This window comes from Podarcis erhardii (assembly GCF_964252035.2).
Source record: "Podarcis erhardii genome assembly, chromosome: 13".
Lineage (NCBI taxonomy): Eukaryota > Metazoa > Chordata > Lepidosauria > Squamata > Lacertidae > Podarcis > Podarcis erhardii.
Genome location: NC_138502.1, coordinates 29,117,037 through 29,137,735, shown reverse-complemented (window position 1 = coordinate 29,137,735; position 20,699 = coordinate 29,117,037). Strand labels below are relative to the sequence as shown.

Genomic DNA, 20,699 nt, shown 5'->3' with positions numbered 1-20,699 from the left:
AACATAAGCAGGGTATTTTCCCCAACCTTCCTGAATTTTCCTCTTCCCTCCCCCCATCATCTGTGCCCCTAAATACTATTTTGCTCCCATCTTCAAATTAGAAAGGGCAATTGCAGGAGTTATAAATACATGGCTTACGAGTGGTCGGTAGTTAAGGAGATATCAAACCATCAGCTTTGAAGCCTCAGGAATCACGTTAAAACACACAAACCTGAGGTGGTGGAACTGATTCTTCATACGTGTTTTTTTAAAAACTGAGGGAGTCATGAAGAGTTAAACGAGATTGCCAAACCACCACCTAGGTATACCTCACAGAAAAAATATATATGGGTGTTTTGTTTGTAGTATCCCTGTTCCCAAGTGGACAGGGGAGACGGGACTGACTGGCAGAACTGGGGGTCACTAGAACAGCAGCCCCCCAGCCTGCAAGCCCCTAGCCATTCAGGGCAAGACACAAACACACACAACAGCTGCTAATTTGCTACAGAGCACCTCAACAGTTGGTTCACAAAATGGCTGCCAGTGGACGTCAAGCAAAAGTAGTGTGACTCAGGGACAGAGGCGCCAACTTCTCAAGACGATTGAGGGGGCCTGATGCAACATCCTGACATTGCGAGGAGCTGGGAGGTGGAGCCAAAGGCCCTCTGAACACTGAGGGAGGCTCAATGCCCCCCTCAAAAAAAGGATCTTGTGGGGGCCAAAAGTGCCTCAGCCCCTAGGATCTGGTGCATATGCTCAGGGGTGGGGTTATCACACCACGGGGATGCCATATGACAGAAACTTTTCCAGCACACTCCCCAAGCTTTCCTACTGGCACACAACGTTTAGAAATGAACCAACGGACTCACCACTAGGCCTCTCCTTGGCCTTGGCAGGTGTCGAGGTAGCAAGGGCCGGGAAGGAGCCTGCATCCACATCGTCTTCTTCCAGGTCATTCAGGTTGTAGACCTCCTCCAGGTCTGTGTCAAGCTGCCGGAAATCTTTGGTGAGCACACCTGGCCGAGGGTCCAGGATCCCTGCCAGATGAGGCCGGGCTAGCTGCTGCCAGTGGTGGAGGGTCATGGAGCCTAAAGAGAGACCGGGAGGGAAAGGGACGTAGGCAGGAATGCAAGCTATGCCAAGTAACTTGTGTTTAAAGTCAGCTGGCCAAGGTTAGCAAAGCTGGACAGAAGCAAGATTATCAAACACCTTGCAACAAGACTGGTCCAGCTCCTTGGAGTTATGTTTTGCACCCCACATCTTTAGAGCCAGAGAATAATAATAATAATAATAATAATAATAATAATAATAATAATAATAATAATAATTTATTATTTATACCCCGCCCATCTGGCTGAGTTTCCCCAGCCACTCTGGGCGGCTCCCAATCAAGTATTAAAAACAATACAGCATTAAATATTAAAAACTTCCCTAAACAGGGCTGCCTTCAGATGTCTTTTAAAGATAAGATAGCTGCTTATTTCCTTCACATCTGAAGGGAGGGCATTCCACAGGGTGGGTGCCACTACCGAGAAGGCCCTCTGCCTGGATCCCTGTAACCTCACTTCTCACAGGGAGGGAACCACCAGAAGGCCCTCAGAGCTGGACCTCAGAAACATAGCCAGAAACATAGGCTTGACTAATTGCCAGTTGTACTTTTGATGCTGAGGGTACAGCTCTCCCCCAAGCCCCAATCCATCCCATTAAAACTGGAAATACTCTTGCACTCAGAAGCTACATAAATGGGGATTTTCCTCACGCAGATCCCAGAGCAATGGACAGGCACTTCTTCCTTGCAATCCCCGTTTTCACTTTCCCCCTTTTCCAGGGCAAGGGATCAAGGGGGTCAGAGGCGCCACCTTCTTAACAGGATTGAGGGGGCTCATGTGTGAAACTGTGCAATGGAATGGCATCAAGCACCCAACGTTGCACGATGTCGCGAGGAGCCAGGGGGCCGAGCCAAACACCCCCTGAAAATTGAGGGGTTCAGCCACTTGGAAAAAAATCATAGGAAGGGGGGACTGCCTCAGCGCCTCAGCGCACCAGATGGGGATTCTTTAACTAGATTTCACTCCCCCCCCCCGCATTTCCCATCATCCTTGACCACTGGTTCTGTTAGCTAGGGATGATGGGAGTTGTAGTCCAAAAACAGCTGGAGGGCCAAGTTTGGCCACCACTGATTTAAGATGTTTCAGCTTATGTTGAAAAGTGCTTAGAGATCTGTTTAAACCCTAAGTGGTATGTAAAGTGTATAAACAAATAAATGAATACTGCCAAATGACTTTTTAAAAACCATCACATGCTTCCAGTTCCTATGCACTTGGAAGCTAATTCAACAGATGGGCGCATAGGAATAAATTCAGCAAAATATAGCCCAAAGTGTGCCCATGGATCACCCACCCGCTCCAAGGGAGCTCACCCCCCCTCCCCCTAGTTCTTGACTGCCGTCTCCCACTGACCTTCCAGAGGCTTGATGATTTGAAGCTTATCGGGGAAACAAGAGAAGGAGCCCAGAGAGAACCCAGAACCGCCAGAGCTGCCCGAATAGTTGGTTCCGGTGGACGTGATGCTTTCGTTGGGTGTGAGGAACCCACTGGAGTCCTCGGCGTCCCTCGCCAGCCGCCTCAGCTTGCTTTCCCTCTCCATCTCGAAGAACGAGCGCTCGGTGCTGTGGCTCTCCTGGCGGGCCGACAAGCACCGGACAGCAGCTTCCAAGTCGTGCCGGCCGGGCGTGCCTGGTGTGCCAGCCTCGCGCCGGCTAAATGAAACCACAGAACAGGGGGTGGAATTAGCCACGCTGATCACCGGCGCCACCAAGGCCTGTGGCGTTGTACAGGAGACAGGTCTCCGCCCTGAGGAAACGACCACGTGAAAATAGTTGTGGCAAGGTGCCTATACCGTGTCTCGGCAGGACTCACCGCGCTTCATCCGGCCCTTCAGAAGCATGGCTGTCCTGCCCCTCCAGGCCTCCAGCAATGGGGCTGTCTGAACCGTAGAAGCTGGTGCGCGGGGTGCTCAGGCGGCTGCAGCCCAATGAGGAAAATTTGGGAGAGTACACAGGGAGGCTCAGGGGAGACTCTGCCCGCGATCTGGCTTTCGCCACCTGGTTCACAGCCTTCACCGTCTCAAAGACCCGACGGACACCCCTGAGATCAACACACAAGGCGGAGACGGAGTCAGTAGTGGGAAACAAAGGGAGGTCATGGCAGGGCAGGACTCTGGTAATATGGCGCCCTGAGCAAGGACAAAATTAGCATGCCCCCCCTCCCATATTTCTTAATTTGTCACAATAATTCCTTTTGGTCCAGTTGCTTTTTTAAATGGATCTTCTCATGATACTAATATAGGCCAGGATTTTCCAAACGTGGGTCCCTAGCTGTTTTTTGGACTACAACTCCCATCATCCCTGACCGCTGGTCCTGCTAGCTAGGGATGATGGGAGTTGTAGTCCAAAAGCAGCTGGAGACCCAAGCTTGGGCAGTCCTGATGTTGTGGTTGTTATTTTGTGCCCCCTCAGCTCAGCGCCCTGTGCGGGGGAACCATTTGTGGCACCCTAAATTTTGCACTGGTCATGCTCAGCCCGCTGCTCAAGTGTAAAGCATAACCTCCCCCCTCCCTGCCAAAAAAGCTTAGAACAGCGGTGTTGCTCAAAGCCTAAACTCAAAGCGGCCACCCCCTGCTTACAACCCACAGACCCATCAAAATTTTAAGCTCCACCCCTTGTCAAGAAGTCCCTCCTCCTCTGGTCCCCAAGAGTTACCTTTTCTAACCCTAGCTTTGCCCCAACCCAAGTTTTTAAACCAGGGACTACTGACGGAGGCTGATGGGAAATGGAGTCCAAGGACAGCTGAAGAGCCACACAGGTTCTCCCTGCCATCATTCTGTATATAATTTTTTATTAAATTTTCTGTTTTACAATTTAAAGTACTCCTTTTTACATCCTTAAAATATCAATGACTTCCCTTCTCTTTCCATGGTTCATTTTACATATCATAAATCCCTGCATATTTTACAGAAACTATACCATTCAGCATTCCATTATTGCATCCATCAGAACTTACTTACACTGTTGAATTCATTATCTTAGCGCTGCCAACGTTTTCAGGTGTACACAATTTCCCCCCATATATTCAATCAATGTTTTCCAATCTTCTCTAAGCGTATGTTCTTCTTGTTCTCTTATCCTATATGTTAAGTGTGCAAGGTGCGCATATTCTGCCAGCTTAAGTTGCCATTCTTCTTTAGTTGGGACCTCGCTCGTTTTCTAATTTTTGGGCTAACAAAACACGGGCCGCTCCCCCTGCCATCATTCTGAATTTCACTTCCTGATCCAAAGGCTCCTCCTTCTTCCCCCATTTGGCCTCAGGGGTTGTGCTGTATTCACAATGCCATCCTCTGAGAACTTCTTGCTTTCGCCACTCATTTTTATGGGTTGATCTTGCACACACGAACACACACACACACACCAGGTATCTTGAGCCCTTTCCACTTACTTGCACTCCGAGGAACCATAGGTGTCCACGCTCTTTCTCATCGTGCCCTTGATCTCTGCAGCCAGGGAATCCTGCAATTCAAAAAGTCACAGTGGGCAGGTGGTCTTTCACTAGTAAAAGATGCCCAGGGAATTCCCAGAATCAATTTCTTTTTCTTCCATTCCATTTGTGCTTCCCCAGGAGGTGGGAATAGAGAGCAGGGCAGACTGGGCTGGGTAAAACCCTCACCCATAACCATGGGGGGGGGGTGGCTTCTGTGCCTGTGTTCAAACCAGACAGGAATGTCAGACTGGGGAATGGGGGAGCGAGGAAAACATGTTGGAGCTGCTTAGTGGTCGGACTGTGCATGCTCAGAGACACTGTTAGCATGGTTCATGGAACAGAACCCATTGAAGAAAAAACCAAATCCCCATAATTCAGTCCTGACTCAAATGAAATCCCGAGGCGGGCAATTAAAATGTTAAAAGTTAAATAAACCTTGTGGAGGGAGGAGTGTTAAGGTATATAGAAGTGTACATATGGTTGATTTGAATATGTTATTATTGAATATTATTGAATATGTATATTATTGAATATGCATACCCAATGTATCAGCCGCCTGGGGGTTTTTCACTGTTTGTGTTTCGGTGGTTAGTAAAAAATAAAATATTTTTTAAAAAATGAAATCCCGAGGCTTGCCCTTCTTTATCCCACTTTCCCCTCCTCCCTCGCTGAGGACTAGGAGCTTGAAATGCACCCGTTGGAATGTGAAGGAAGCAACCTGGCTGCTCTTCCCAATAAGGAGGCATGCTCTTCGCCTCCTCCTCCTCCTAAAATAACCACCTTCTGCCATCCCCACTGCTCTGCCTCCTATCAAGAGTACTCTCTTTTACAAACCAATTCTGTTTCCCCGGTATCTCCTCCTTTACGCAGCCCCCCACCCCCAAGATGCGCTGTACTTACCAGGGGCAAAAAAGTAGGGGAGCTGTGACGGTGGATGGTGCTGTTGGGGAGGCTGCGATTCCGGAGGTTTTTCATCTCCTCCTGGGCTTCGTGCAACATTGCCCCACACTCCACGTATTTCTCCTGCAGGTCTCGGAGCTGAAAGTGCAAGAGGAGAGGCATCTCATCTTAATCAGGCCAAGCCACAATGAGAAGAGAAACTAGGGGCAGTTGTTTTACTCTAGAATTGATTTGCAGTGCATAACTCTGCTGCAACTCTGGGCCAGTATACCTGAAGGAGCGTCTCCACTCCCATCATTCTGCCCGGACTCTGAGGTCCAGCACCGAGGGCCTTCTGGCGGTTCCCTCACTGCAAGAAGCAAGGCTACAGGGAACCAGGCAGAGGGCCTTCTCGGTAGTGGTGCCCGTCCTGTGGAACGCCCTCCCACCAGATGTCAATGAAATAAACAACTATTTGACTTTAGAAGACATCTGAAGGCAGCCCTCTTTAGGGAAGTTTTTAATGTGTAACATTTTTAATCTTTGTTGGAAGACGCCCAGAGTGGCTGGGGAAACCCAGCCAGATGGGCAAGGTACAAATAATTTATTAATTAAATAATAATAATAATAATAATAATAATAATAATAATAATAATACACCAGTTACATGTTCAGGTTCAATTAAAACATGTGACTGAACTTGCTGTGATATCAGTCAACAGTGATGATCTCCTGACCTTTGCCCCCCCTTTTTTTTCCATTACAATAGGTATTTATTGGCATTAAAACTTGTTCAACAGTCATGCCCTTCTGTCGGAGAACCCCTGGGAAATGTATGTGAGTGGGGAGAGCCAAAGCAGGCTGGCACAAAACGGATACAGGGCCCTGTTCGACCAGGCCAAAGGCCCAGCTAGTCCAACAACATCCCATTCTCACCATGGCTGGCCAGATACTTAGGGGAAGATGGCAAGCTGTGCATGAGTGCAAAGGCGGTCTGCTCCACCTGTGACTGTCTGCGACTGGTTTTCAGAAGCGCACTTCCTCCAACAGAAGCTGAGCAGTGGCTCAGCCGGTAGAGCATCAGACTCTTAATCTCAGGGTCATGGTTTCGAGCCCCACGTTGAGCAAAAAGATTCCTGCATTGCAGGGGGTTGGACTGGATGACCCTCGTGGTCTCTCCCAACTCTACAGTTCTATCTCTGCCTTCCTCCCTGTACTGTACACCAAAGAAAATCCCCCGTGTTGCAAAACAGGACACTCAGAATAACAACAAGCAACACATCAGCTTACTGATAGCTGATCCTTGGCCATTTGATGTATCTTTGGGGACTACAGTCATACCTCGGGTTACAGATGCTTCAGGTTGTGCGTTTTTGGGTTGCGCACCGCGCCGGACCCAGAAGCACCAGAACGGGTTACTTCTGGGTTTCAGCACTTGTCCATGCACAGAAGCGCCCAATCGCGACCCACGCATGCACAGACATGGCGCTGCGGGTTGCGAACGTGCATCCCACACGGATCACGTTCGCAACCCGAGTGTCCACTGTATTAATTTGCTGATGAAGATTTATCATTCAATCAGTTCGTTATCCTGGAAGAACTGTCCTGTCTGCTGCAGTGCTTGGAGCACCCTATTGCAATGTTTGGAGCACCCACCATCTCATGTCTGTAGGATATTGACTGTGGGAGAGGCATTCTGCCTCCGTTTCAGTGATCTTTGACAGTGACTTAGCATCCTACCATTCCTGTTCATGGAACATTTACTTGATTGCTGTTAGTTTGTGACTCCAGGCACATATTATATGTCTTCTGTTTATGAATCTTGAAACAGCATAGTGTTATAAAAATATTGCCAGTGTATTATTAGCTGACGTGTTGCTTGCTGTTGTTCAGATTCCTCTCTGTACTGGACAGACGCAACCAGCCATCACCCACCACTACCACCCCAGCCGCCGCCCTGTCTCCAAGGATACAAACCTCTGTTCGTAACTGCTGCTGAACCTCCTTGGCAGCAGCAAGATGCTGCTGCAGCTCCTCCACTTCTGAAGCATACTGGAGGAAGAAAGATGAGTTATTGCCACCAGGATCATCCACGGTGTCCTTGGGGTTTTTTTTTTTTAAAAAAATTTATGATGGGATAGTGAGCTGCTTGTGCGTAAAAGCTTGATCCCTCTGGGGTTTGGCTGGTCATCCAAACCGATGCACTAACGGAGCCCCCAAAGCATGACTCCGTCAGTCGCTGGTAGAATCTGACAGTGGGCGTCTACGGAATTTACGCCAACATAAAAGCTCTTTGACAGACATGCGCTTTCGAGACTCTCTGCGTGACAGTTTCCGGCGAAGGGTGGGCGTTCCCAACGGGGGTCCCGTTACCTCTCCACTACTCTCACTGGAAGCATCCCAGAGCCTCCCCTCCGCTGTGACTCCTGCACTCCCCCTGCTGGTTCCCTCTTCTACTGCAGATTCTCTCCTATTCTCCTGTAGCCTGTCCACCACCTGTCTCTCCGATGGCAGTTCCCTGACATCCACCTCCCCCCCAGGGCCCCCTTCACCCCCTCCCGCCTCCTCTCCCACTGGCGGTGAGGGCGGAAAGCCCCTGAAGGAACTCTCCTCGTCGTCCGAGGATTCTAACACTTCCAGCCACGGCGTACCGTCTCTCTCCCCGTCTTCCTCTTCTTCGTCGGAGTCGGCTTCTTCACCCACCCCTGGCTCTGGGAACCCTTCAAACTCTCCTTCCTCATCGGTGGTCCCAAAGTGTTCCCTTCTAAATCGAGCCACGGGTTGCGGTTTTCTTGGGAAACGCTGATGAAATGTTTCTATTAAAACCTCGTCATTGACTACCTCTGCTGGTACCCAAGTGTTTTCCGACTCTGCTTCCCCCTCCCATTCTACCAGATATTCCACCTGATTCCCCTTCCACCTGGAATCAATGATTCCTGCCACGTTCATGTCGCGCTCTCTCTCTTCTATCACGGGCGTTTGGGTGGCCTCTCTCTCACGCTCCCCCCACTCGCGTCCCTCTCGGTACGGCGACAGTAATGACCTGTGAAATACTGGGTGTAATTTCATGTGACTGGGCAGCCTGAGTTTGAATGCCACTGGGTTGACCTGCTGTATGACCTCAAAGGGTCCCAATCTTTTGGGCCTCAATTTCTTACTCCCGCCCTTGAACGGTAGCCCTTGGGTGGACAACCACACCCGGTCCCCCACCCTTATAGTTTCACCTTCCCTCCTATTTCTGTCTGCTTGCTTCTTATATTCTTCCTTGGCTTTCTCTAAGTTAAGTTGAAGCTGACGGTGGATCGCCTCCATCTCTTCAAAAAAATATTCCGCCGCCGGCACGCTCCACCTCTCCCCTCCCTCTCCTGGGAATGCCCGGGGGTGACACCCATAATTTGCCAGGAAGGGACTCATCCCTGTGGACACGTTCTCCGCGTTGTTGTAGGCAAATTCTGCTAGAGGTAACTTATCCACCCAATCATTTTCTCTGTCTTTTACATAACACCTCAGGTATTGTTGTAAAACCCCATTTGCCCTTTCCGCTTGCCCATTGGTTTCTGGGTGCCGGGCAGTTGAGAAATTGAGTTCTACGTGCAGTAAGCTCATAAGTTTCCTCCAGAACCTGGAAGTAAATTGTTTCCCTCTGTCGCTGACCACCCTCAAGGGGGCGCCATGCAACTTGAAAATATGTTCTACAAACAACTTGGCGGTTTCCTCCGCTGTGACTGCATGTGAACAAGCTATAAAATGACACATCTTGGTTAATTGATCTACCACCACCATGACAGCTGTTTTGCCTTTGGATTTTGGCAGGTCCGTCATAAAATCTATGGATACTGCCTCCCATGGCCTTTCGGGCGTGGGTAAGGGTTGTAATAGCCCCGCTGGCGCCACCCTCTCTCCTTTCGCTCGCTGGCACCTGTCGCAACCCCTGACATATTCCCGTACGTCCTCCCTCACCTTGGGCCACCAAAACTCCCTGGTAACCAACCACATGGTTTTGTGCTGTCCAAAATGTCCCGCTGTGGGGCTGTCATGCAACTGCTTGAGTACTCTGCCCCTCAGTTCCCCGTCGGGTATGTACAGTGCCCCTTTGTAATACAACGCCCCGTTCTTTTCTTCGAACCCCCCTGTGTTCTCCTCTGTCCTCCGGAGCTCTCTGAGTTTCTCTTGGGCGTATTCATCGTTCTCCGTACCCTCTATCAGTTCCCTCTGCCCCACCAATGCCGCCCCACACACCCAGCGGTCTTCAGGGATTACATGCCTTGCCTCAGGCGCTCCCTCCCCCTCTAAGTACTCAGGTTTCCTGGAAAGAGCGTCCGCCCTCACGTTCTCGGAGCCGGGCACGTAACGAATCTCAAAGTGGAATTTGGAGAACTCCTGGGCCCATCTCACTTGTCTCTGGTTCAGCACTCGGGCTGTTCTCCAGTATTCCAGATTTTTGTGGTCAGTTCGGACTTGAACCTTGTGCTGCGCCCCAATCAGCAAGTGCCGCCATTTCCGGAATGCTTCATGAATGGCGAGCAGTTCTCGGTCGTACACTGTGTAGTTCCTCTCTGATTTGTTCAACTTCCGCGAGAAGAATGCACACGGTCTCCATTCAGACGTATCTTTTCCCGGCTGGAGAAGAACGGCCCCCACCGCTCGGTCTGACGCGTCAGTCTCCACTCTCATTGGTTGTTGTAGATCCACGTGCAAGAGTTGCTCTTCCGACGCAAACGCCTGCTTTAAGCGTTCGAACGCTTGTTGCGCTTCTCCCGTCCAAACAAATTTCTTTTTGCTACTAAGACAATCCGTGATGGGCGCTGTTAAATGGGCAAAGTTTTTGATGAACTTCCTATAGAAGTTTCCGAAGCCCAGGAACCTTTGCACGTCCTTCTTGGTCTTTGGTGTTTTCCATTCCAGTACCGCTTGAACCTTGCTGGGATCCATGGCCAATCCCTTGTCAGACAACCGGTACCCCAGGAATTCCACCTCCTTGGTATGAAACTGACACTTCTCCAGTTTCACCCACAGCCGGTTTTCTCGCAGCTTGCTCAGTACCTCTCTTACATCTCGCACATGCTGCTCCTCATTGTCTGAGTACACCAGAACGTCATCTAAGAACGCTACGCAGTTCTTGTAGAGCAGTGGCCCCAGGACGTGATTCATGAATGATTGAAAACAGGCGGAGCCCCCTTGTAATCCGAAAGGCATAACGGTGTACTCAAAGGCCCCCAAGGGGGTGAACATAGTGGTCTTCCACTCATCCCCCTTTCTCACACGTATCAAGTTATATGCCCCCCTAAGGTCCAGCTTGGTAAAAATTTTCCCTTTTCTCACCCGTGTTAGAATGTCATCAATTCTGGGCATAGGGAAAGTCACTGGTTCTGACACTGCATTTAGGGCCCTGAAATCACATACAAGCCTGGGCTTGCCCGTGTTTTTTTTGTCCACAAAGAACACTGGGCTGCCCCCCACCGCTTGTGACTCTCTGATGAAACCTCGCTTGAGATTCTTGTCAATGAACTCCCTTAACTCCTGCATCTCACTGTCTGACATTGCATACAGCTTGCCCACTGGCAATTGTGCTCCTGGGAGTAAGGTAATTTGACAATCAAAGGGTCTGTGCGGGGGCAGTTTATCTGCTTCTTTTTCGCTGAATACGTCAAGCAAGTCAGCGTATTGTGGTGGCACCCTCCCTTTGTCCATCACTTCCATCCCTGCTAGAGTGCCCCTGGCGCCTGCCTGAGCCTCTCCCTCCTTGCAGTGTTCTAGGCAATGTGCTGATCCAAAGGAAACCACTCTCTGATGCCAGCCTACTAGCGGATCGTGTAGCGCCAGCCAGCTCATACCCAAGATAATAGGAGCTCCTCCCAAGGTGGCTACGTTAAACGCTATCAGTTCGGTGTGTCGTGCCACCCTCATTATCATTGGTACAGTCTGTTGGCTCACTTCTCCTCCCAACAGCTCCCTCCCATCAATCGTGGTAACCTGCAAAGGCTTACTCAATGGGATAGTCTGTATTTGGTGTGCAGCTGCAAACTCTTTGCTCATGAAATTACATGAGCTACCTGAATCCAATAGCGCCTTTATCTTCAGTGGGTGTCCGTTTGCCAGTTCCAGCAACACCTCTATCACAAGCGCTGGTCTTGGAGGTTCCGGCGTGGGCACATTCATTACTCCCTGGCCTGGCTGCGGTGCCCTGATGTTGGCAACCAGGCGTTGGCTTTTACTGGCTCCGTGATTTCTTCTTCCTCCTTCCCCCCAACAGTTCCCGCCATCCCTTGCCATTCCTTCCTTTGCGGACAGACTCTGGCAAAGTGACCTGGCTGTTGGCAGAGATAGCATCTCTTGCCGCTCTTTCCCTCCTTCTTCCGCCCTTCACTGGTGTTTGAAACTGCGCGCGCGCGCGCTGTTCCAAGTTCCATCGGCTCTGCTGGCGGGAAAGGCTGCTCCGGAATCTCTGGAATGCGGAAGTCCTTCCAACGTTCCCCCTTTCCTTCCCGCTTTTCCATAGCTCTAGCTTCCTGGCGTGCCCCAATGGACAGCGCTGATTTAGTCAGCTGATCCATAGACTCCGCCCTAGGCGCCCGGGAAAGTTCATCTTTCACTGCCGGAGAGAGACCTTCTTCAAACAGCATTTGAATAGGTTCACTAGCAAGGTCCCACCCAAGTCTATGAATCAGCATGGTGAACTCAGTCCAGTACTCACGTACAGATCGGCTCCCCTGTTTACACGCCATTAACTGCCTGCGCACCACTCCCTGCTCGATCTCGCTGGAAAACATCAAGTCCATGGCGCGGAAAAACTTCATTGTGTCCTTTAAGATTTCATTATTGGCTGCCATCAGGGGCCGAACCCAGTCCCTCGCCCCTCCCTCTAGATGGCCAATCACGTACGCCACTCTAGAGTTCTCGTCGGGGAAGTCATCAAACAGTAGATTGAGAGCATATTGCATCTCTGTCCTAAAGGCTTGATAGTTCCGGGGATCCCCCCCAAATTTCTGCACCAGTCCAGGCACCCGTCTGGCAAGTGGGGTGGTCTTCCCCTTATCTGCATCTTGAGCCCTCCTCTCCTCGAGCCTCGCCGTTTGCAGTGCCAGCTGGACCTCCAACGCCCTGTACCTTTGTTCCAGGCTTGGATCTGCGCCAGCTCCCGCTCCTGCTCCTCCGGTTCCGGATGGTTCGCTCATGATGCCTTCTGCTTGCACAAGCTGCTTTCAAAGACTGTCAGATTGCTATGATGGGATAGTGAGCTGCTTGTGCGTAAAAGCTTGATCCCTCTGGGGTTTGGCTGGTCATCCAAACCGATGCACTAACGGAGCCCCCAAAGCATGACTCCGTCAGTCGCTGGTAGAATCTGACAGTGGGCGTCTACGGAATTTACGCCAACATAAAAGCTCTTTGACAGACATGCGCTTTCGAGACTCTCTGCGTGACAGTTTCCGGCGAAGGGTGGGCGTTCCCAACGGGGGTCCCGTTACCTCTCCACTACTCTCACTGGAAGCATCCCAGAGCCTCCCCTCCGCTGTGACTCCTGCACTCCCCCTGCTGGTTCCCTCTTCTACTGCAGATTCTCTCCTATTCTCCTGTAGCCTGTCCACCACCTGTCTCTCCGATGGCAGTTCCCTGACAAAATTATTTGATTTTACAATTATAAGAATAGGGCAATACACATCCATATTTAAAGATTCCTCTGAATCTCTGGACTTCCCACCTTCCTCTCCGTGGGTCCTATTGTCAACCCTTTCTACTGTATATTATTCAGCAGTCCATATTTTGTAACACTCCATTGTCTCCATAGTACAGTCGTACCTTGGAAGTCCGACGGAATCCGTTCCAGAAGTCCGTTTGACTTCCAAAACGTTCGGAAACCAAGGCGCGGCTTCTGACCGGTTTCCGATTGCCCAGGCGTACCGGAAACAATAGCGGAAGCCCCATCGGATGTTCGGCTTCCAAAAAAATGTTCAAGAACCGGAACACTCACTTCCAGTTTTCGATCGTTCGTGAGCCGGAACTTTCAACACCCAAGGCATTCGGGAGCAGAGACACAATTGTATTTGCTACATTACAAGTGTTATTGCAGTCCTGCTAATGCTTTCATCTGCTTACAGTGGTCTCCAAGATAAATTATAATTCCCACCCCCACTCTTTGTTAAGGTTTTGGTATTCTTGCACACTCTTTATAAAGACTTGAGGAATGAGATCACCCCTCTTTTATTGTCCATTCCGGGTCGCCCAGCCACTGCCACAGTGTCCTTTCTCTTGGCAGACCAAGATGAGCAGGTGACAGCAAAGGTTGCAAGGTTTTTAGCTGGGGCAATCCGAATAAGATCCACTATTTAACTATTGATTCAAAACCCTAAAATGTATTTTATATAATTGTCTTTTCATTTCTATTCTTTGTCTGTTGTATTGTTGTTTTATGGACATCGCCGATGGCTGGCGCAAATAAAGATTCATTCATTCATTCATTCATTTGGTCTTCTTGGTTCCTGAGCTTCCCGGTCACTTTTGCCATTTCGGCATAATCCAACAGTTTAATTGGTTGGGTTTTTTTAATTAAAGGGAAGTGCTGGACACATTGACGCATCCACTGCAACACAGGACTGCTCATCTTGACTTCCTAGATATGCTAGGAATGTTCCCTTGTATCACACCCACATCCCTGAGGCACCCTTGACTTCACAAAGGAGCAGCCTTGTTTCTGGGTGCACTCTGGGTGCCGATTCCGGCCACAACCGGCCCTTTGCTTTATGCTTACCACGCGGCACTTCTGCTGCAGCTCCACAATCTGCGCCAGCAGCTGGCTGATCTCCTCCTGCTGCCGTGCCGTGTCCTCCGTCTTGCGGGCCAGCTCCTCAGAGAGCAGGACCACTTCTCGACTAGCATCCGCTGTAGTAGGAAGAGAGACACAGGATCATTACAACTTAAGAGACACCGGCAGCATTCAACGCACCAGGGCGCAGCTTCCAATATGCCCACAGCAGGATCCAGCAGACCAGAAAGTGGGGCAAAGCTTTCTGCCACCCCAGCCCACTCCAATCATCCTCTGCTACCCCCGTACATGTTTTCTGTCCCACAGAGGTCCAGCTCCGAGGTCCTTCTGGTGGTTCCCTCACTGCGAGAAGTGAGGTTACACGGAACAAGACAGAGGGCCTTCTCGGTAGTGGTACCCTCCCTGTGGAATGCCCTCCCATCAGATGTCAAGGAGATAAACAACTATCTGACTTTTAGAAGACATCTGAAGGCAGCCCTGTTTAGGGAAGTTTTTAATGTTTGATGTTTTATTGTGTTTTTAATATTCTGTTGGGAGCTGCCCAGAGTGGCTGGGAAAACCCAGTCAGATGGGCAGGGTATTAATTATTATGCCCCACCTTCCTTAAGCATACCTGAAAGTCAGGGACGTCTGTAATCAGAGGTCATTTTAAGCCGCCCTTTCCCACGTCAAAAGCCACCTTCTTTCATATATGCCTCAAGTATTTTTTAGTTATGATGGTACTAGAGGGGGAACATGTATGAATTGTCTCCTTCCACAGAAGGTGGTTGGGATCAGAATCTCACTTTTGGAGTTTGTACACATGCTTTGTGGTGTAGCAGTTAAGACTTGGACCTCGGAGATCAGGGTTCAAATCCCCACTGAGCCATGAATAAAAGCTTGCAGGGTGTGACCCTGAGACAGTCCCTGCCTGTCAGGCTAAACTACCTCACAGGGTTGTCGTGGGGATTCAGTGAAGAGGGGGAGAGTCGTGTGTGTCACCTTGTGCTCCTTTGAGAAACGGTGGGAGATAAACGCATGAATGTGTTTTAATGGAAACTCTTGCTGTGTGCTCCTATGTGTATCTACTCAGAAGCAGAACCACTGAGCTCAAGGGGACTTACTCCCAGGTAAGTGTGTATAGCAGGGATGGGGAACCGTTTTTTTGTTTGCTTACACCAAAAGCCATACTCCCCTCTTTGCCAACCCTCCGAGGGCTACATGCCAGAAGAAAGCAGGGCAAGACACATGTGTAAATATGGGGGGGGGGGGCCTTGCACACACAAACACCTCTCTCACTCACACAGACAAATAATAGAGGACTGTTTTAAAACTTAATTCCAGAGTGGAGGCAGGTCAGAGCAGATACAGAGGACTGGGTTATTCTTTGCCTCCCCACCCCACCAGGAAACCCCCCCACCAAATACCATCCCTCCAGTCCTGGAATTATGCCTGAAAGTAGCCTTCTATTGTTATTAATGGGGCTTAAATTTCAAGCTCCCTGCCCAAAACTAAGAACTTACAAAATTGCTCCACGCAGTCGATCATCAGCTTCTGCTCCTGTTCCTCATATTCAGAGGTTTCTGTGGCAATGCTTGTGACCTGGGTTCAAATAGACAGACATATGTAACATTAAGGGGTTATCTTTATGTTACACCAAGACGTTGTGAAAACGTAGCAGCGCTCTGGGAGATAATGCACCTAAAACCTTCTAAGACAGTGGTTCCTGAGCTTTTTTATGCCCCCCATCGACCACTTCAAAATGGCCAGCGGTGTTCACAGACCACTTGATGATTTTCCTGCCTATTGTCGCAATCACAATACACCCTGTGCTGGACGCTGCATGATTCTTGCGTTCCAGTTTGGATTCTAGGATTTCAGCTCGGTAATACGACTGAGCGAAAGCATCTGAGCATGTGCCGAGTATCTTTCCTTGATTCCCAGACAATTAGATAGAGAAGACAAATCACATACACCTGCAGCCCAGCCCAGCCCAGCCCAGCCCAGCATCTCACCTCTGTCCGCAGTTTCTGGTTCTCCTCCTCCAGCCCTTTGAGTTTCTGCTGTAGGGTGTCATACTGAAAACACTGCTGCAGAGAGAGGGCAGATTCATTCCTCCGCAACCTGTGAGGAGGTGGAGGGGAGAGATGTAGTCATGAGAAGAGCAGAGGGGAGGGGAGACAGCAGTGGCCTGAGATGGCTCCTGGAATTAATGTTTCATTTCTAGAAGCAGAGGTACTGCAGGGCTCAGTCTCACCCAGTAGCCAGGCCTTCTGACCTGGAGAGTCTTCCATTGGCCTACTCCTAGCTTGGATCTGGCCTGGATACAATCATGGAGTGGTGAAAGAGGCATTTTGCAGATGGTTGGAGTACCTGGAGCCATCATTACATGCCTTTAGGCACCAGGCAAAAACATTCCTCTTTACCCAGGCATTTAGCCATTAAATAATCTATGGCCTGACTTCTGGTCGAGCCACGGACCCGTCGCAAGCGGGACTTTTTCTTGGTAGAGAAAGTCTGGGTTCTCGAGGGTAAAAGGGGGTGCTACAGGGCGCGATAGCCCCCCAAAACCCCTCTGGAGGGAAACCAGAGGGTCAGGATCCCAGCGGAGCCATTTGCAGATCGCCCGTCCGCCAGGTAACTCCGTAATAGGAGCGAAGAGAGCGGCGGGCGGAGAAAGCAGGCACCGGGAAGCCATTGTCTCACCCTCGAGAACGCAGCCCCAGGCTTGCAGGGCGAGTGATCGATTCTCAAAAGCAATCAATCGGAGCCAAACTTGGATTATAATTGGAGTATGAAAGAAAGGCTTTGAAAAAAAAAGGATGAGATAAAAAAGAGGTCAGTTTTGACTGCAATCGGAGAGGAACGCAAGACTACGAGCGGAGCGTGGAGTGGAGGCTGGTAAAACGGCAAGCGGTTTGAACTTCTCCCTCTCAGAGAACTTGTTAAAAGGAGATAAATTGTTGCAAAAGTAACAAAAAGTTACAGAAAAAGAGGATAACTAAAAGAGGGAGCAGAGGGTAACTATTTTGTGACTTTAAAAGGTCTTTGATACAACAAACGGTCTGAGCGAAGTAAGAAAGAAAGAAAGTTACTTCTTGGTACTTTCGGTTTTGGAAAAAAAACTGCGCAATGAAATAGAACTTTTGTTTCTCCATTTTAAGTTGAAGGGAGTCATCCAGCGACAAACAAAAATATAATAAAGGGATGGAAGGACAATATTGAACAGTAAAAATTTTTTTTCTTCTATGATTGGGTACCTCTGTATTTAATTAAATTTGAACGTTTAAATATAAAAGGAAAGAAAAAGGGACTATGTTGGAATGAGGGCTATCTACCCAAGCTGTTTCTGTTCTTTTTTTGTGTGTGGTCCTTTCGTGTGAGTCCGCGGAATGAACTGAGAAAGAACTGCCTAGCTGCCTGTCTTCAGTATGACATTTTTATTTGGAGCCGAGGAAAATTGGAGCTGAATTAATCACTCCTCTATGTTTTATTTTTATTTTTCATTTTTCATTATTGGATTAGTCTGGACCGTCAAACTAAATATCACCCTTCTTTTTCTCTTATCTCTCGGTCTTTACATTTGAACTTAAAAATATCACTGTCCTTACATCTGAACTTAAAAATATTACTTCAAAATAAGGAGACTGGCAGTTTTTACAATTATTTGTGGACAGACCTGTAGATAATTCTTTTTTATTTCCTACCTCTGGATATATTTGGTGCCCCTTGGACATTTCTGGATATAATTGGAATCCCTATCAGCATTTTTATTAACTTTGGCCATATAATTGGAGTATAATTTTGGGAACACAATATACAGCTATTGGGTTACAAAAATTTAGACAGTATAGCAGCATTATTTGGAGGGTATTTCTTCAATAAGAAGTCGGTATGGATATAGCCTAAGTGGTGGCAAGAAGAAAGAAGTTACAGTGGTGCCCCGCAAGACGAATGCCTCGCAAGACGAAAAACCCGCTAGATGAAAGGGTTTTCCGTTTTGGAGGCGCTTCGCAAAACGAATTTCCCTATGGGCTTGCTTCACAAGACGAAATGTCTTGTGAGTTTTTCCGACTTTTTTCCCTCCCCCCCCCTTTTCTAAGCCGCTAAGCCGCTTATCCGCTAAGCTGATAAGCTGCTAAAAGCCGCTAAAAGCCGCTAAACCGCTAATAGCGCTAATCCGTCAATGGGCTTGCTTCGCAAGACGAAAAAACCGCTAGACGAAGAGAATCGCGGAACGGATTCTTTTCGTCTTGCGAGGCACCACTGTAACTTCTTTTTTGCAGTGGGAGATTGATCTCTCAAAAGTGTGAAGCTTAAAAATTGATTGGTGTTCCCCCTATAAGTATATATTTGTGAAAATTACTTTGGTAAAAATTGATATATATATAAATTGTTTAATATTTAGGTTTAAGTGCATGAGAATTGGGAAGGGTAAAAATTCTTATTTTTTTCGACGCCTTTTTTGAAAAAAGGGATTTAATGATTTTATACTTAGATTGAATATTGACTGTTATCGATTGTATATATACTGACTGTTTTTGATTGTATATCATATCAGGTTGTTATTATTATTCTGCTGTCTCTTATTGTGCTTTATATTATTGGTGCTTTGTAATGTGATTTTATTGTTGGACACTGCCCTGGGATCTTTTGATAAAGGGCAGTATAATAAATAAAATAATAATAATAATAATAATAATAATAATAATAATAATAGCAACAACACAGGAGTTGAGGTGAGTGGCAATGTAGCTAGAAGAGATATTGTTGGGAGAGGAACACCCAAGTTCAAGTTCAAACATGAGAACTGTAGTACAGTGGTACCTCGGGTTAAGTACTTAATTTGTTCCGGAGGTCTGTTCTTAACCTGAAGCACCACTTTAGCTAATGGGGCCTCCTGCTGCCGCCGGAGCATGATTTCTGTTCTCATCCTGAAGCAAAGTTCTTAACCCGAGGTACTATTTCTGGGTTAGCGGAGTCTGTAACCTGAAGCGTATGTAACCTGAAGCGTATGTAACCCAAGGTACCACTGTACTGTATTTACTTGAGTCTAACGTGCCATCAAATCTCATGCGCACCTCCATTTTCAGAACCTTGAAACCAAAGAAAGTATTTGCTGGCGAATGTAAATGTGCCATCGGATCTAAAGCGCACCTTAGTTTTCGCAAAGTAATTTGGCCCAAAAAGGTGAGCCTCAGATTTGAGTAAATACGGTATTTCTTCCCGCCTCCCCTCTCGCCCGCAAGGCCATTGCATCTCTCACACCACCTGGTGGTTAAATGAGGAACAACAGCTCCGTGTTACAAACAGATGGCTCTTCCTGATTTAATTTTGCATTTAATGCAATTAGAGAAAAGCACAGGGGAGATGCTAGCCATTTTTCGGATCTGCTGGCATGAACAGTGTAAACTGCAGAATTTCTGAAGACTCTAGGTGGGGTTTCTTTCTCCTCGTTCTACACTGGATTCGTCTCGCTACATGGAGAGGATGGGCAGGAGGACGGCAGCAGAAATTAAACGGTTTGACTTGTGCAGAAGGTCTCCCCTTCCACCCCAGCTTGAGATACTCACGGAGTGGAGGTGGCAGAGGTCGGCTCGCTCTCCTCTGTGCTGTTGGTGTACAGGTGCAGAAGGTCGTCCCGCATTGATATCTCATGGCGAAGCTGAGCTATCTTGAAGTGGGGAGGGGGAGAGAGAAGAGGCACAATGGGTTCCATGGAAGAAAAAAGCAGAAGTTAAACCTTCTAATCTGAAAGCCCTGCTACCCCTTAACTTCAGATCTTATAGTAGTTCAGAGGTGGGGGTTGTATTCCCTTGTGGACAACTTTCCAGGGAGTGCACACCAGTGGTGTCAGAGGCAAAACTGAGCACAGCAAAGAATCAGAGGGGACTAAAAGGGTCATCTGTTCAAAACCTGTTTAATACAGGAATCTTCTGCCCAGCTTGGAACTTGACCTTGAGATTAAGAGGCCAATGATCTACTGACTGAGCTATACATCCTAACTTCATTGAGGAGGCTACATTCCAGCCATGCAAAGCCAGAAGTTTTAATACACAGACACCCATCTCTCTATCCAGGCAAGAAAGAGGCCTTATTACAGTTGAGGGACACATTCCAGCCAAGCGAAAGCACTCAAGGAGGGTGCAAAGTAGAGTTGGTGAGGGGCGGGCCCTTAGGGAGTCCTAAGGGCTGGAGAGAGAGGCCTGGAGCTCACCTTTGGCCTCTACACCTGAGGGTCCTCACCCCTGCTGTAAGTTACAGCATTGTTAACCAATGCTAGTTCTACTCAACAGCAGACCCACCGACATGGCCAACTTAGCTCCATTAATTTCAGTGGTCCTATTCTGAATAAACTTCAGCTGGATGCAGCTCACAGACTGGCTTTTCTCAAACTTGGGTCTCCAGCTGTTGTTGGACTACAACTCCCATCATCCTTAGCTGGCAGGACCAGTGGTCAGGGATGATGGGAGTTGTAGTCCAACAACCGCTGGGGACCCAAGCTTGAGAAGCACTGTCCTATACCCTATGCACCCAACAGAAAAATATTCCCTTCACGCATCCTT

The 20,699-nt window shown here is 48.6% G+C and overlaps 1 protein-coding gene across 3 annotated transcripts in view; it reads right to left on the bottom strand.

Moving 5' to 3' along the window:
- The window catches only part of LOC309328006 (trafficking kinesin-binding protein 1-like), a 41,041-nt gene that overhangs the window by 6,210 nt on the left and 14,132 nt on the right, over positions 1–20,699 (bottom strand). For all 3 annotated transcript variants that reach the window (XR_014150690.1, XR_014150691.1, XM_081837793.1), the window contains exons 4-13: positions 19,707–19,807; positions 16,149–16,257; positions 15,657–15,735; positions 14,140–14,270; positions 7,371–7,445; positions 5,415–5,552; positions 4,473–4,543; positions 2,898–3,125; positions 2,439–2,737; positions 849–1,067 (exon numbers count right to left, since the gene is read on the bottom strand). Coding sequence is in view for 1 of the 3 variants with exons in the window: in XM_081837793.1 (XP_081693919.1) it covers positions 849–1,067; positions 2,439–2,737; positions 2,898–3,125; positions 4,473–4,543; positions 5,415–5,552; positions 7,371–7,445; positions 14,140–14,270; positions 15,657–15,735; positions 16,149–16,257; positions 19,707–19,807 (1,450 nt within the window). In the remaining 2 variants the exon portion in view is untranslated. The remainder of the gene's footprint in view (positions 1–848; positions 1,068–2,438; positions 2,738–2,897; positions 3,126–4,472; positions 4,544–5,414; positions 5,553–7,370; positions 7,446–14,139; positions 14,271–15,656; positions 15,736–16,148; positions 16,258–19,706; positions 19,808–20,699) is intronic.